Genomic DNA, 16,525 nt, shown 5'->3' on the forward strand with positions numbered 1-16,525 from the left:
AGTCTATGTGACGGTGCCGACCCTTCAACTGCGGGGGGGTGTTGAGTAACATATTGTATAGGTATAGGTCCCTGTGTTTTCTCAGGGTTGTACCTATAATTGTACATGTGTCCGCCTATATATATATGAGCAGCCGGCCCTATTGGTGCTGTGCAATCTCCAATAACTCTTCTACAATATTGATAATCACCCTCCCTCATTATAGATATGGAAGCGAAGTGCACTTCTAAACATAAGTTCCTTGCATGGCTTATTCTATATGACATAATTAATACCAAGGATATGTTGCTTAGGATACATTGGCAAGTTACCAATGATCATAGTTGTGTTATTTATCCTAGGAGTCATTTTGAGGATTGGAGACATTTGTTTTTAACTTCACCCTTAGCACCAGGGTTTGGAATTACCTACATATAGTATCTTGTAACCTGGAGTAACTATTGATTATCTCATGCAAGCAAAGAAATATTTCCCTGGTCCCCCTTTTCACAGAAACTGTTATAGTTGTTTGTTGGCTTGTTGGTGTATATGGAAACAGAGAAATAGCACTAGTAGAAAATCTCTCATCAATACCGATTCCAGAGGGGCATTCGTACCGGTTGAGCAAGCGGTATAAAATATCCGGCACTAAAGGCCCCCGCTTTCGTACCGGTTGCTTACGAACCGGTATAAAAGGGGCCTCCGCGTGGCCACCAGGAGAGCTTAGGGGCAAGGAGCTTTGGTACCGGTTGGTAATACGAACCGGTACCAAAGGTTCCCACCCGCGGCAGGGAATTTGCACAAATCTCTGCCGCGGCAGAGAATTGAAGTTTTAGGGTTTTTGGAGGGGTTTAGGGATATCGGTTTGTTTCATATCGCGTCGATGCACCAGAAACGCGTTTGGGTTTAGGTAGTACATGAAGATCAAGATGATGCATAGCAAGGTGGTGCATATAATATAACACACATGTAACTGCATAAGATCGCAAATTAAGTAGCACTATGCATGAAGATCGATCTTCATGCATAGTGGTACTCTCCGAGGCGTACTCTATATATGTCTATTACATGTAGCATAGTGGTACTCTTCGAGTCAACTATATATTTAACATGTACATCTTCATTCATAGTGGAACTCTGCGAATGGTGGTATGACGTCCCGAAGGAAAAATCCCGCCAATTCCTCGCCTATTGCTATGAAGCGGTCATCGATTGAGAGCTTGTTCCGCTTTCTTGCCAACTATAAAATAATAAGATACAAATGAATACATGAGCTTTGTGTGTTTGTAAATATATATATTCAAACCACAATGAAACAACTATTACTGAAACTCAGCACAACTTATGATAAGAAAACAAATTTGTGAATATTGTTTTCGTACCTCTTTATTTCTTTCATTATTCATTCTCTCGCTGACAATTCTGCGGATGTACTCGCAAACGAAGAATCCACAGAGATCAGTCCCTTCTGGTTGTTGCGGGCATTTCTTTACAAGAATATAATTCAATCAAACAATAGTCAAGTATGATAATTAAAGGTGTGTGGACCTAGGTAGTAGTACTTACTTTCGCACGCCATCGCAGCTTCGGTGTCCATTCATGGGATTTATCTTACTTGATGAAAGTTTCCCATACGCTGCCCGACAAAAGAAAATGCATAAAAGAGTTATCAATTAGTTCATAGCAGGAAATTAACGAAACAAACCGATAAGAATTAAAATTACCTTTTGAGCATTAAATAACAAGACATGTATAGTTCTGATTTTTTATTAGTGAGTCAAAGACTTCAACTTCTCCAATGTGCATATTGATGACGAGAAGAATAAAGTGAAACCTACGCACGTTTAAATATGTAGTGTCATATATATAAGTCATTAGTTAAAATTTTGACATACGGTGAGCAAAATATATTGTGTTTTAAGACAGTAAGACTCACTCGAAGTTGTAAGGCCAAATTATTAGCTTTTTGTCACGTTGTCGCTTCAAAAACCTTAGCAAAGTATCTAGTGTATCCTTGTTATAGAGGGGATCTTCTATGGTTTTAACATGCATTGTGTGCGGGTCAATGAACCCAATGTCCGTGATTTCGTCCCTTTTGCATTCGAGCATCTTCGATCTGCATAATATAGCGCACAAAAGATTATAATCTGCAGACAATGAACGAGCTGAGCTAAAGACTTCTCAAAATAAATAAATAAATCACTTACAGACAATAGCAACTGATGATTGATTTATCGAGGGCCCGGAGATTGTATAACTGAAAGAGTTCGCCGAAGTCAACGTTCACACAATATTCCTGGAAGTAGTGCTCTTCCCTAACTCGCACCATGATAGTCTCGATCCCTTTCTTTGAGGCATTAAGGTACCACGAATGCAAGTTACGCATACATGTTGGTACCTTCCTGAGATTCTCGACCAAATCTTTCCCTTGAACAAATTGATATGCTCGTTCAGCGAAGGCGTAATCAGTTGTGTCTTGTCGAGAACTTTGAACGGGCTTCCCGTCAAACACCTTGAGAGGGGCGACCGATTGAACGGGTTGTTGTCCGAGCAGGTAGACTTGGTGTATCCCTTTTATCTCCCTGATACCCGATTGATCGGGTTTTGTCGCCTCGATCATCTTGTCATACGACCTTTCAATAGAACACACATAGTCAGATGGCGGCGATGGTACAGGGTCATATAGATTCTCAACGGTACGCACAACTTTCACTGGATCTAGTGTCTTCTCGAAAGGTATCTCTGGCACTTTCGGTGCAAAAACAAATTTCACCTCGGCCTCAACGGCTTCCCTGTTTTCCTCGACACTTTTTTCCCAAGGTAACTTCTCAATGGGCGGCTGTGGTTTCTCCTTTCTAGATCTCTTCCTGGGCGGCGTATCGTTCCGCTTAACGGACGCTGTCTTACGCGGAGGATCTCGAGATGGTGGACTCACGCTGGGGTCCCTCTCAGGTAGGTGTGGACTTGGCTGCTCACGAGGACTGCCACCAGGAGGAATCGATGGCATTTGCTGCTCATGTGTAGGAGTCGGTGGCCTTTGCAAAAGGACGATGTACTTCTTCGGCCATAGGGCGAAACTGTGCTTGACATCGGCCAGTGTCCTCTCATCTTCACCTCTAGGAATATCAAGCTCCACTGTTTCAAAACCCGGAACAACTTCATCCACCCCGACACGAACACAACCAGGTGGAATGGGCATATGATGGTGCATTGCTCCATCATCACTTGGGTACACATAGCCGACCGCCACCTTAACGGACGCGGTCCTGAATAACATATGTAGCGCGCAATCTGTCTTCTCTGTGACATCATCCACGGGGTAGCTTCCTCCACATCCGTCAAGATGCAAGGAACCGACACTGCTTCTTCGCTGAGATGGGGCAGCATCGGCTTGTGGATCCTGTAGAAACAGCGGCTGATCAGGTGCCCTCTAATTTTTCTCAAGAGCCTCCACCCTATTTAATAATTCTGTTAACGTGTCGGCGTCCTTCTTCTTCTTTCGCGAACGGCTTCTATAAGTGTCAGCGCTGTCCGGCCACGCTTCCTTCATGGTGAGACCTGGGCGAGCTCGTACCCTTCCAACGTGTTCAGGGTTCCCTAGAGCGAGTGTCAGCTCGTCATTCTCTCGATCGGGAATGTACTCTCCCTTTCTGACCTTTTCAATTGCATCCACAAGCTTCGGTACAATTGCCTCAATTTTTTCCTTCCATTTTCCCTTCGCAACGATCAGCCCTGTCTTTGGGTCCAACCCTGCCCCATGAGCGAACAACCAGAACTTGGACCGTTCGGGCCAGTCCCATGTCTGTGGAGTGATTCCTGCATTCATCAGTTTATTTTCAAACGCTGTCCACTTCGGAATGGCACTCTTGTAGCCACCTGACCCCAAATGATGCGGAAGTTTCTTCTTTGAAGCATTTTCGGTATTTTTCTTCGATCGGGACACAAAAGTAGACGATTGCTTATACCTCTTAAATGCGGGGCAGTGATCTTTTATCTTCACTAGATTATCATCGAATACTGGATCTTCATTCTTATATTTGTCCCATAATTTTTTTTTCCAGGACTGGAATTGTATGGCCATCTTCTTCCATGTCCATTCCTTGACTTTATTCTTCTGGCCTTCCGTCATGTCTTCCGGTAGGCTGAACTTTGTCAGCAGCGTGTCCCAAAGAAAAATTTTCATCGTGTCGTTGACATAACTAGCACCACTCTCCGCGTTCTTCGGCTTATGCCACTCTTGAATGCTGATCGGTACATGGTCCCTAACCAGAACTCCGGCTTGACTGGTAAATTTGCGGCAAAACTCTTTGGGATGCTCTGGTTCACCATTAGCCTTTAATGCCGTGAGGGCTAACCTGCCCTCGCCCTTTAGCAGTTGCGTCGAGCCTCGTTTTGTTCTAACAGACTTGCTCGATGATCCAGAAGGCTAAAAGAAAAAATATTCGTTAATAAGTGCAATACAAATAAATGAATGCATCTAGGGATGAACATAGACTAATTGATACATAAATATACACCTCCCCGGAGTTTGTGATGGACACTTCGTTGTCTCTTCTAATTTGTTCAGACTCAAGTCCCTCGCCGAAATCATTCAGAAAGTCTTGGAACTCGTTGTCATCTCCATCGAGTTCCGGACCACGGGCACTATCATAGATCAATTTCTGCACCGCTTCTTCCCCCTCCTCATCTCGGACGAAGGTGCCGTCCTCCATACCTCAATGTCACTGCAAAATTAAGAAAGCAATTGTATTTCATTCATCATGTAATGACCATATAACAGATTGCTAGATGAATAACAATTGAAATGAAGAAAGCAAAAAACCCTAACGGACCAGAAACCCTCTCACTTTGCAAGTTTTATTTTGGATAATTCAGAGATGATGCCAATGATGCATGAGAATGCAAGATTTGAAATCCTCTCACTTTTCTGGTGAGAATAGACATAAAGTTTGTAGAATTTGGAATTGTAGAATTGAAGTTATGAATTATGCCATATTACTCAAATTAATTCAGATTTTAATTTTGTCCAAATTTTAGTTAATCAAAACCCAAAACTAAGTTCGTAGTTGGATAGAGCATGAAAAGCTGATCAATTGCGGTGCAAAGCCTGCTCTGCCTCCAGCGGTCCGACCTCGGTGGCTCGCGCGACCAGGACGACGAAAGCAAAATTAGCTAGCTAGCTACGGCAGCCTCTGAACACGAATCGAAAACCGGCCGTCTTTGCCTCTGAACACGTAACCGTATATCATTTGATTCACGTACAAATAAGGAACATTATAAACATTTTAATCAGCAGAAAACACATGGTTGGGGCCTCGCCAAGCTGTCCGACTCCTGCCGCTTGGCCACCAGGGGACTCGCGCACTACCCCGACGGCGGCCACGGCTTCGAGCCCGAGATCCTGCATCTCGTCGGCGAGGGCTTCCGCGCCGGCGTCGTGCCCACGAGAACGACACGGACGTCTACTGGTTCTTCACCTGGTCCCCTTCCCCGGACGGCAAGGACGGCGCCGGCGACGCGCTCCACCCCCCGACGCCTGACCTGGCGCAGGGCGCGCGTGCACCGCGCTCGAGGACAGCATCGTCCTGGCCCAGTGCCTCGGTGATGCCATGGCGGCCGACGGTGCAGGTGGAGGTCGGGCAGGGGCTGGGTGACATGGGTATACCCTTCGGGTACCCATTATTAGTATACCCGGCTCGGCCCAATATGGAGAAGACCCAATATGGAGAAGGGCCAACAAGGCAACCCGAAGAAGTAGTCGACTAGGACTCTTGTAAAACCCTAGGCTGGTTGCATATATAAAGCTAGCCAGGGCACCCGAAATAGGGACCAACCAACAGATAGACAGAATATAGACAACATAACTCCGCTACGGCGGCACCCTGTAAACACATCTATGATCATATACTGGATTGCTAGCAGCACGTAGGGATCCTCCACCAAGGGGACCCGAAGCTGGGTACGTCGTGTGCCTAATCTTGCTCCCAGAATCTCCATTGTCGCTCTCTCCCGAAACCCAAGTCTACAATACGTAGGCATTGCCGAGGTACTCCCTCGTCACTGGGCGCGCGGGAGAGGTGCGCGGCGTGCATTCCGTCGAGCAGCTGGTGTGCAGCCTCCACCGGTGGTGTACGGCGGCGTGGCGCGGATGGCGACGGCCTCCAGCAGGGGAACGGCGGCGTGGCGCGCAGCGGCGGTGGCCACGGTCTCGCGCGGTGGCGGCGCATCGGCGGCGGGCAACGGCGCCGGAGAAGGGGAGGGAGGCGACGGGCGGCGCACACATACCTGCAGAGGCGCGCGGAGAGGAGCGGGCGGCGGCCGACGGCGAGGCTGCGATGGCGACGGCGAGGAGCGCGCGGGGTCTCTGTGTGTCGACGACGGCGACGGCGACGAGCGGCGCGGGGTCTCTGTGCGTGAGGAGAGGAAATGGGGATTTGGGGAAATTTGGCCGCGCGGCTAAGTGAAATACATCACCAACCGGTACGAAAGACCTTTCGTACCGGTTGGTGGTACCAACCGGTACCAAAGGGTTTTTTTTTGTTTTTTCTATTTCTATTTCTTTATCTTTTCTCTTTGTTTTCTTTTCTATTTCTTTTTTACTATTTCTTTTATGTTTTCTTTTCTATTTCTCTTTTCTTTTCTGTTTCTTTTTCTTTTCTTTTTTCTTTTCTTCTATGTTTCTTTTCTATTTCTATTTCTTTATCTTTTCTGTTTGTTTTCTTTTCTATTTCTTGTTTTCTATTTCTTTTTTCTATTTCTTTTCTATTTCTTTTATGTTTTCTTTTCTATTTCTATTTCTTTTATGTTTTCTTTGCTGTTTCTTTTCTATTTCTTGTATGTTTCTTTTCTTTTTCCTTTTTATGTTCCTTTTCTTTTGTTGTTTCTTTTCTATTTCTTTTTTCTATTCTGTTTTCCGCCACGACGCCGCGCGTGGGAGAAAAAAGGCGGGAAAGAAAGGGTCGGTACTAAAGCTGTCGGCAGGATAAGGACGCCCTGCTCGATGAGATAAAGCATGTAGCGCACGACGCCCTGTCGGAGGAAGCGGCGCCGTGCCTATAAAAGAAGCATCAATATGCCATGGCAAGCAGCTCAACAAGCCAACATGGCCGGATGGAGAGTTTCATCACCATGGATGGGGAAAGGGTTGGGAAATCTCCCGTGTCGGAACTTGTCGAAGATTCCATTGGTGCACACGCCCTATGGCATCTTCGGAAGTTCCGCCTCGGAAAAATTTCCATGCAAGCCCGTGAAAGACTCCATCTCCCCTAACAATGTTGGGGAAAGGGTTGGGAAATTTTCCGTGGCGGAACTTGTCGAAGATGCCCTTGGTGCACAAGCCCTATGGCATCTTCGGAAGTTCCGCCTCGGAAAAATTTTCCTGCAAGCCCGTGAAAGACTCCATCTCCTCTAACAATGTTGGGGAAAGGGTTGGGAAATCTCCCGTGGCGGAACTTCTCGAATATGCCCTTGGTGCACATGCCCTATATATGGCATATTCGGAAGTTCCGCCTCGGAAAAATTTCCCTGCAAGCCGGTGAAAGCTACTTAACTAGTAAAACAAGCCAACCATCTCCATTGTTAATATCTTACATGCAGTAACATCATTACACAAAAGTGATTTCCATATTGAGATACACAAGTTATGATCCCTATATCTAGCTAGACTTCTGAGTTTTCTTCGTATGTTTCCCTTTCTTCATACTGCGACGCAACCATGGACAATCTTCATTGTTTAAGATGATGCTTGGGTCAATTCTTACCTTGAAGGGTGGAATATCGTCAAACTTATTATAATCTTCTGACATGTCTGTCTTGTCCTCTACTCCCACGATGTTTCTTTTTCCTGAAAGAACTATGTGCCGCTTTGGCTCATCGTATGATGTGTCCTCTTGCCTTTCTTTTCTTTTTTCGGTTTGCTAGATATGTCCTTCACATAAAAAACCTGAGCCACTTCACTGGCTAGGACGAATGGTTCGGTGTCGTACCCTAGATTCTTGAAATCCACTGTAGTCATTCCGTACTGCGGGTCTACCTGTACCCCGTCTTTCAGGTTGAACCATTTGCACCGGAACAAAGGGACCTTGAAATTAGGTCCATAGTCAAGTTCCCATATCTCCTCTATGTACCCATAATATGTGACCTTGTTCCCATTGCCATCTTCTGCATCAAAGCGGACACCACTGTTTTGGTTGGTGCTCTTTTTGTCTTGGGCGAAAGTGTAAAATGTGTTCCCATTAATCTCGTACCCTTGAAAAGTCGATATAGTAGAAGATGGTTGCTTGGCCAACAAGTACAGCTGCTCGTCATCGGTGACATTCATGAGACGTGTTTGCAACCAACCGCCGAAAGTCTTCATGTGTTCTCCATCAATCCAATCTTCACGTTGCTCCGGGTATTTAGAGCGTAAGATATCCTTGTGTTCCTCTTTGTACGGAGCCACCAAGATGGAATTATGTAGAAGTGTGTAGTGTGCTTGAGTGAAAGAATGTCCGTCCATACACGTTGTTGATTTTTTTCCTAGCGTGCCTTTTCCACGCAGTCTCCCCTCATAGCGCGATTCAGAAACACCGATCGGCTTAAGGTCAGGAATAAAGTCAACACAAAACTCAATGACCTCCTCAGTTCCATAGACCTTGGAGATGCTTCCTTCTGGCCTAGCACGGTTATGAACGTACTTCTTTAAGACTCCCATGAATCTCTCAAAGGGGAACATGTTGTGTAGAAATACAGGACCGAGAACGCCAATCTCTTCGACCAGGTGAACTAGGAGATGTGTCATAATATTGAAGAAGGATGGTGGGAACACCAACTCGAAGCTGACTAGACATTGGACCACATCCTTCTGTAAATTTTGTAGAGTAAGTGGATTGATCACCTTCTGAGAAATTGCATTGAGAAACGCACATAGCTTCACGATGGGTACTCGAACATTTTCCGGCAGAAGCCCCCTCAATGCAACCGGAAGTAATTGTGTCATAATCACGTGGCAGTCATGAGACTTTAGGTTTTGAAACTTTTTCTCTGACATGTTTATTATTCCCTTTATATTCGACGAGAAGCCAGACGGGACCTTGATGCTACTCAGGACTTCAAAAAAGATCTCCTTCTCCTCTTTGGTAAGAGCGTAGCTGGCAGGACCTTGATACTTCTCTGGATTCAGGTTGTTTCCTTCGTGGATACTTTGCTGGTCCGGCCGTTCATCCGGTGTATCTTTTGTCTTCCCATACACGCCCAAGAAGTAGGTTCACGCAAAGATTTTTCGTCACGTGCATCACGTCGATTGCAGAGTGAACCTCTAAGAATTTCCAGTAGGGTAGCTCCCAAAATATCGACTTCTTCTTCCACATGGGTACGTGTCCGTCAACATCGTGCGGAACAGATTGTCCGCCAGGACCCTTTCCAAAGATTACTTTTAAATCCTTGACCATATCATATATAACTTCCCCAGTAGGGCGGGTAGGCTTCGTTCGGTTATCTGCCTCACATCCGAAATGTTTTCCTCTCTTTCTTACGTGATGTTGTTTTGGAACAAATCAACGATGCCCTAGGTACACATTCTTGTTTCCCAAATAATTACTGTCAGTCTCACCTAAACAGTGTGTGCATGCATTGTATCCCTTGTTTGACTGCCCTGAAATGTTACCAAGAGCAGGCCAATCATTCATGGTTACAAATAACAACGCTCGTAGGTTAAATTCCTTTTGTTCGTGCTCATCCCACACAGGTACACCTTCGTCACGCCACAACTCTAAAAGTTCTTCAACCAATGGCCTTAGGTACACATCAATGTCGTTGCCGGGTTGCTTCGGGCCCTGGATGAGCACTGGCATCATAACGAACTTCCGCTTCATGCACAACCAAGGAGGAAGGTTATAGATACATAGAGTCACTGGCCAGGTGCTATGACTGGAGCTCTGCTCCCCGAAAGGATTAAAGCCATCTGTACTTAGACCAAATCTTAAGTTCCTTGCGTCATCTGAAAATGACTTGAACTCTCTGTCGATTTTTATCCACTGCGACCCGTCAGCGGGGTGTCTCAGCATCACATCTTTCTTACGGTCCTCTTTGTGCCATCGCAACAACTTGGCATGCTCTTTGTTCTGGAACAAACGTTTCAACTGTGGTATTATAGGAGCATACCACATCACCTTCGCAGGAACCCTCTTCCTGGGGGTGGACTCGCCCTCAACATCGCTAGGGTCATCTCGCCTGATCTTATACCTCAATGCACTACATACCGGGCATGCATTCAAATTCTCGTACTCCCCGCGGTAGAGGATGCAGTCATTGATGCATGCATGTATCTTCTGCACCTCTAATCCTAGAGGGCAGACAACCTTCTTTGCTTCGTACGTACTAGAGGGCAATACGTTCTCCCCTGGAAGCATCTTCTTTATTATTTTCAGCAACTTTTCAAATCCCTTGTCAGAAGTACCATTCTCTGCCTTCCACTACAGCAATTCCAGCTTTTTCTGACCATTTTCGCAATTTGGGTACAACAGTTTGTTGTGATCCTCTAACATTTTCTCCAACTTCAACCTCTCCTTTTTATTTCCGCAGTTCATCTTCGCATCAAGAATGGCCCGACCCAAATCGTCATCCGGGTCATCAAAAATCGGCTCATCGAAAATGGACTCTTCTTCAGCTTCGTCTTCCCACATTCTACTATCACCGTCTTCAGTGAATAAGGGATAGTTGTCACTATCCTCTTCTTCTTCGTTGTCTTCCAATATAACCCCTCTTTCTCCGTGCTTGGTCCAACAATTATAGCTGGGCATGGAACCGTTCTCCAGCAGGTGGACGTGAAGGGTCTTTGAGGTAGAGTAATCCTTCATATTCTTACAGGAACTACATGGACAATACATGAAACCATTCGACCGCATGTTTGCCTCAGCCACGTTGAGAAAATAATGCATGCCATTAATGAACTCGGGATGGCACCGGTCACCGTACATCCACTGTCGACTCATCTGCATTTTATATGTATATCAAAAATCATTAAGTACACAACATCGTGGATATATGAGTGACCAACTTAATTAATATTCAAGTTCATCACATAAAACTAATTTTTTTATAAAAAAGAAGAGGGGCTCACCGAGGTGGTACCGTGCCGGCTAGGGGACGACGCTGGCGATCGACGGCGGTGAGGACGGGGATGATACTAATTAAAACCTACAAAACATACCATAATTTCAGCTCAAATTGCATATAAAAAAATAAAATCTCTAACTTAGGCATTTCATCGAACACCTTGCTAGCACTAGAAAAATAGTACGAGTTAAAGCTACCAAAGAAATGAGCTAAATTAGGAACGCCGGAAGAAAGGATGATATTGCTAACCCTTGGATAGATGTATGTCGTTAATCTTGTTAAAATGGTGGAGAAAAATAAAGATTATTGGAGTGTGAGAGGTGCAAAATATTTGGAAATGTGAGAGAGGATGAGAATTGGAGAATGAGATGCAGGGGCTCGGGCGGGGCGGCGCGCGCTGATATAGGCATGGACCCTTTAGTACCGGTTCCTTAGATGAACCGGTACTAAAGGTGCAGCCCTGGCCCTACCTCCGCCTGGAAACTGGGCAGAAACCCTTTCATACCGGTTCGTAACACGAACCGGTATAAAAGAGCCTTAACGAACCGGTATAGATGTCCCACCCCTGGAACCGGTACTAATGCCCCCTAACCGGTACTAAAGGCTTAGATGGATGCCCATTTTTCTACTAGTGTAGATGGATTTTAAGAATGTCAGACCTACTCTCCAAGAATGGAAAGCTCAGTTCTTTTTGCAGATCACCTTGCTTAAGCATAGGGTGAAGAGCACACAAGTGGAAACCCATTTATCGTGGACTGAAAATCTTCCTTAGGCTCCTTTGTTGGCGACTCCAACATGCAACTCAACCGGCTGCAAGTTGTATTTTTCTCAAGAAATATGCAATTCAACCAACTGCAATATAAGGCGCGCTTTTCAAAGGTTTGTGGTACAAGTTGCATTTTTCCACAAAAAACATGTAATTAACAAGTGGTTTTTCAAACGAGGTGCACATTTAATATAATTTTGTATTTTTTAATATAATCACTAGTAACACTTTTCAAAACACTAAAGTTCCATATGTTTACATGGAACACTTGCATTTGTTTCCCTTATTTTGCATTGTCCATCCGACAGACTTCTGTTTTTTAATCCGATTTTCCTAGTCCAGCCCTATAGAAAATTTGAACATGCATTTTCCGCCTGTTGTTTGTTTTTTTTTTCTTTTGAGAAACGACATGGCACTTTATTCATTCATGACAAAGTGTCTGATACAAAGACCATCAGGTGGTTGATCAAACCAAACCCGACGTCCCAATCCGCTGGATGTGGCGGAGCGTGCCAGTCTATGAGCCTCTTTATTTGACTCCCTACTCTCATGTCTAAACGAAGCCAGCGGTAAAGATTTTGCTGCTTCCTTAATCTCATCAATAACTACACTAAAACTCCCAGCAAAATTGCTGTGGATAGCGTTGACGACTGTCAAGCAATCAGACGCAACCGTTACACGGTCCGCCATAAGATCATGAGCCAGCGCCATGGCCTCCCGACAGGCGATAGCTTCCATAGTCGCCGGGTCGGTGATCCCTTCCAGCGTCAGTGTTGAGGCTCCCATGAAATCACCCGCCTCACCCCTGCAGATCACAGCTACAGCGCCTCCCGGAGAAGATTTCCGCATCGCTGCATCCACGTTTAGCTTCACGCATCCCGGTGCCGGTGGTATCCACCTCGGGTGCACCGGCTTCGGAGCTCCCCTTCTTCCCTCACTCGGCTTCTGGATAGCCAGGTCCCTTAGGAATCCTTCGATGAAAAGATGGGTAGAGAGGGGGCTTTGGTAAACCTCCTCATATATAATTTTCCTCTTCGCATACCATATCGCCCACATCGTGATGGCCACGCGGGTGAAGTCGTCCTGCGAGAGAGTCTCCGTCATCTCCGCTAGCCACAATCTAGCCACTGGAGTGTCAGTCTTGGACAGGTGCTCCACAACACCTTCATCAGCCAAAGCCCAAACACACCGAGCTGCGCAGTCAATAAGGGAATGGCGCCAGGAATCAGCCGCCCCGCACAGGCAGCATGCACTCGACGTAGCCATATTCCGTCGGCAGCGAACATCCGCCGTAGGGATGGATTGGTGCGCCAGCCGCCATAAGAAGACACGTATTTTGGGGGGCACATTTGCAGACCAAAGTCGGCGCCATGCCATACTGTCCCTCCTGGTGTCTGAGTTTGCACTTCGCCCATCAAGCCAGTCCTCCCTTCGCTTCTTCGTATTGACAAGGAGGTGATACATGGACCTCACAGTCAAAACCCCTTTCTTATCATAGTGCCATGCCCATCTGTCCTCGAGACGCCGGGTTGACAGAGGTATGGTTTTTATCACCTCCACATCCATGGGAAGGAACCATGTATGGAGTAGCTCGGTATTCCACGTCGCATTCGTGGCATCAATGAAGCTAGACACCCGCTCCGGGGGATCTCCGACAGCCTCGAGGCGAGCAAGGGGCCTGAGCATATGATCACGCGGCAACCAATTTTGGTTCCATGCATGCGTATTCTCCCCCGAGCCGATCCTTCTTATGAGGCCTTGCTTCATGGCATCTCTTCCCTCCACTATCGCCCTCCAAACCTGAGATGGGTGAGAGCCAAGGCTCGCCTCAAGGAAATCAGAGGATGGGTGGTACACCGCCTTCAGAATACGAGAGCTCAAGGCAGCCGGGTTCTGAAGTATGCGCCAGGCTTGGCGCGCCAACATGGCCAAGTTGAAAATCTCGATGTCGCGGAAGCCCATTCCCCCGGAGAATTTAGGGGAGCACATTGTTTCCCATGACACCCAGCAGGTCTTCCGTTTCCCATCCTTGTTACCCCACCAGAAGCTCCTGAGCATTGCATTGATAGCTTCACACAGGCCTCTCGGTAGCTTGAAGCAAGACATGGAGAAAATTGGGATCGCCATAGCCACAGCCTTGATAAGAACCTCCTTCCCCGCCGAAGCTAGAAGTTGTTCCAACCATCCCTGTATCTTCTTCCACATGCGATCTTTCAGATACTTGAACGCACCATTCTTGGACTTCCCCACATCAGATGGCATACCCAAATACTTCTCATTAAGGGTCTCATTAGGGACGTTCAGAATGTTTTTTACCGACTGTCTTCTTGCCTCCGTGCAGCCCTTACTGAAAAAAATCGAGGATTTATCCAGATTCACCCGCTGTCCCGAGGCATTACAGTATTTCTCCAGAATAGTATTCACTTGCATTGCACCCTCATCACTTGCCTGTTGTTTGTTATATTGGCCCGATACGAAGGCTCTATCTTGTTTATCTGCTGCTCACTCGGCCCAATAGGCTGGGACATATAAGAGAGTGACGAGAAATCCATGTACTCTGACTTAACAGAATATCAGTCGACTGATGTAAAGACACTCTGTAAGTACTATGCAGTACACTTGCCAGTTTCATTGCATAAATAGCTAAATATTGATCTGTTCTAACCACATATTTCTGCAGTGGTCAATTTGGTTTGTACCTTGAGGTCTATCAACTAGAAAATTTGTGAGTAGGAGATTATAAAATTTACGACTAAGTTGTTTACTTAATCTGCAAAAGTTAAAATAGGCCATAAAATCACCAACACAAGAATCACATGTACTGCAACAGGCATGATATTTGGAGATGGATTGTCCAAATTGACAGCAGTGTGTCTACATCGTTCAGTGACGATGCACAGGAACGTTTACATTTGCTAATGCAGTAGTAGGATCTAAGCCCTTGAGTAGACATGGTAAGATCCCTCAGAAAAAGAAAAGGGTAGTAAAGGTTAGGCGTCCATCCTGACGTATGTGCCAAGAGAGTCGAGGAGGCTGCCGGAGCGACCGTGGAAGCCAACAATTCTACCGCCGGCTGCAGGGAGCTGAAACGGCAGGCCTTCTGCTTTCCCGTATCGCCCGAAAGTGCGCAAGTTGGTGACGAAAGTAAGCGATTTCACGATGAACCAGCCGTCGTAATGGCCAATGTGTCCTTTCACGCAGGTGAGGTACTCCTCCGGCTCCAAACAGATCTGAGAAAAATCGATGCATCATCGTCACCGCCACCGCCAAGGCGTTTCACACAGGTGATTTATTTCCGAAAATCCAGAAAAACTATGTGATGAGCATTAGTACCTCCGATCGCTTTCCTCCAGCTCCACCCCACTTCTTGGTCCACTCCTTCAGGCCGTGCCGCTCGTGTAAAACCTGCAAGGCATCGACCGCCCCACCATGACGGACGCGCAGCTTCACAATACGGTTGATGCCGCACACGTCCGTCTTCCAGCTGCCCCCACCGCCGCCGCCGCAAGGGCCCATCTTCACAAGGCCTCCCTGCCTCTTCTCGGGCTCCTCCTTCTCATGGCAGATCATCTTCACACCGGTGATGGCGCTGGGGTTGGCGACACTGATGGATTGCAGGATGCGCTCGACGGCGTTGCAGCGGGTGTACTCCGTGGGGAGGAAGAAGCGCGTGTACTCCGTTTTGAAGAAGCACGACGCGCACTTGTTCTTTTGTTGGAGCTCGTCGTGACACGAGGAACAGACAAGATGCCCAGCTCCACACTTCACCGCGGGTAACAAATCGTCAGATCCAATAAGGGATGTAGGAGTATCAAATTAAACCGAGCAGGTGATCTTGCAACGCAGATGTGTTGTACGTATATACCTGGAATACTGGAGGTTTGAGCCGTTGAAGGCATTTGGGACAGCTGAAAGCCTCCGGATTGTCGACGGCGATCAACTCGGCTGTGGCCGACGTGCTCACGCAGAGATGCCGCTGCGGGTCAGCCTTGACGATCGTCTTCGCGACGGTTTTCTCCATCTGGCGCCTCTGATGAGCACTGCCTACTGCGTGTGGGAGGTTATGGGATGAGCCGGAAGCAGATGGAATATATAGCGACGTGGCAGTGGAAGATGGACCGGCTGTAGCTAGCCAAGTTGTTTCGTCTTCTATCCAACGTGCGTGGTTATTACGTCTCCCTCCTTGTCCAGAAAACAGGATTTATTGTCTTGTTTCACATCGGTTTGCACAAGGGAGTATACACGGCATGCAGGCCAGCGAATTGATTTCTACTAAGAGCGTGCACGTACAATTGTGCTGACAGTGGAAGTCCAGGAAATTATTTTTTGAGGGCCAAGATGGGTAATCTATGTCGTGTGACAAGCCGGTACTATTCACGTGCCCAAATTGTGGCTCAGTTATATATTGGGCTACATCAGTGGAGTACATGACTTTCTAAATACTACTAGCACGGTCGCAATCGCAATGCGTGGGCATCGTCTTTATTTTGTTAAAAGGGTCCAAGGAATGAACTTATGATTTTATAATTATCACATTATGTAATAAAAAATAATACCATCATATAACTACACCAAAGATGTGGTAAAAAACATGATATACATGGGTAGCATATTTAGTCGTCTTTAATTATATGTCAAATATTATTTCTGTCAGCAATTACGGGTGGTGTTTTCTGCAATATATCA

General features: G+C 46.4%; 2 protein-coding genes across 2 annotated transcripts; both read right to left on the reverse strand.

The window, feature by feature from the left end:
- Window positions 1-12,256: 12,256 nt before the first annotated feature.
- LOC139837828 (uncharacterized) lies at window positions 12,257-14,269 on the reverse strand. The gene has a single exon (XM_071827122.1). It carries the CDS (start codon window positions 14,267-14,269, stop codon window positions 12,257-12,259), a length of 2,013 nt encoding a protein of 670 aa, XP_071683223.1.
- Window positions 14,270-14,784: 515 nt separating this feature from the next.
- LOC127341016 (horcolin-like) lies at window positions 14,785-15,885 on the reverse strand. The gene is made up of 3 exons (XM_051366784.2): window positions 15,705-15,885; window positions 15,173-15,601; window positions 14,785-15,069 (listed from the first exon to the last, which is right to left on the reverse strand). The coding sequence occupies exons 1-3, from the start codon at window positions 15,858-15,860 to the stop codon at window positions 14,830-14,832; spliced, it is 825 nt and encodes a 274-aa protein (XP_051222744.1). The 5' UTR covers window positions 15,861-15,885; the 3' UTR covers window positions 14,785-14,829.
- Window positions 15,886-16,525: the final 640 nt, after the last annotated feature.

This window comes from Lolium perenne, chromosome 3, assembly GCF_019359855.2.
Source record: "Lolium perenne isolate Kyuss_39 chromosome 3, Kyuss_2.0, whole genome shotgun sequence".
In the NCBI taxonomy this organism is placed as follows: Eukaryota; Viridiplantae; Streptophyta; class Magnoliopsida; order Poales; family Poaceae; genus Lolium; species Lolium perenne.

Coding starts and splice junctions, on each gene's coding strand:
- LOC139837828 (XM_071827122.1), bottom strand. CDS start 14,269: ATGCAAGTGAATACTATTCTGGAGAAATACTGTAATGCCTCGGGACAG.
- LOC127341016 (XM_051366784.2), bottom strand. CDS start 15,860: ATGGAGAAAACCGTCGCGAAGACGATCGTCAAGGCTGACCCGCAGCGG. Junction 15,602..15,704: donor TCAAACCTCCAGTATTCCAG/GTATATACGTAC, acceptor CCCGCGGTGAAG/TGTGGAGCTGGGCATCTTGT. Junction 15,070..15,172: donor CTGGAGGAAAGCGATCGGAG/GTACTAATGCTC, acceptor GATTTTTCTCAG/ATCTGTTTGGAGCCGGAGGA.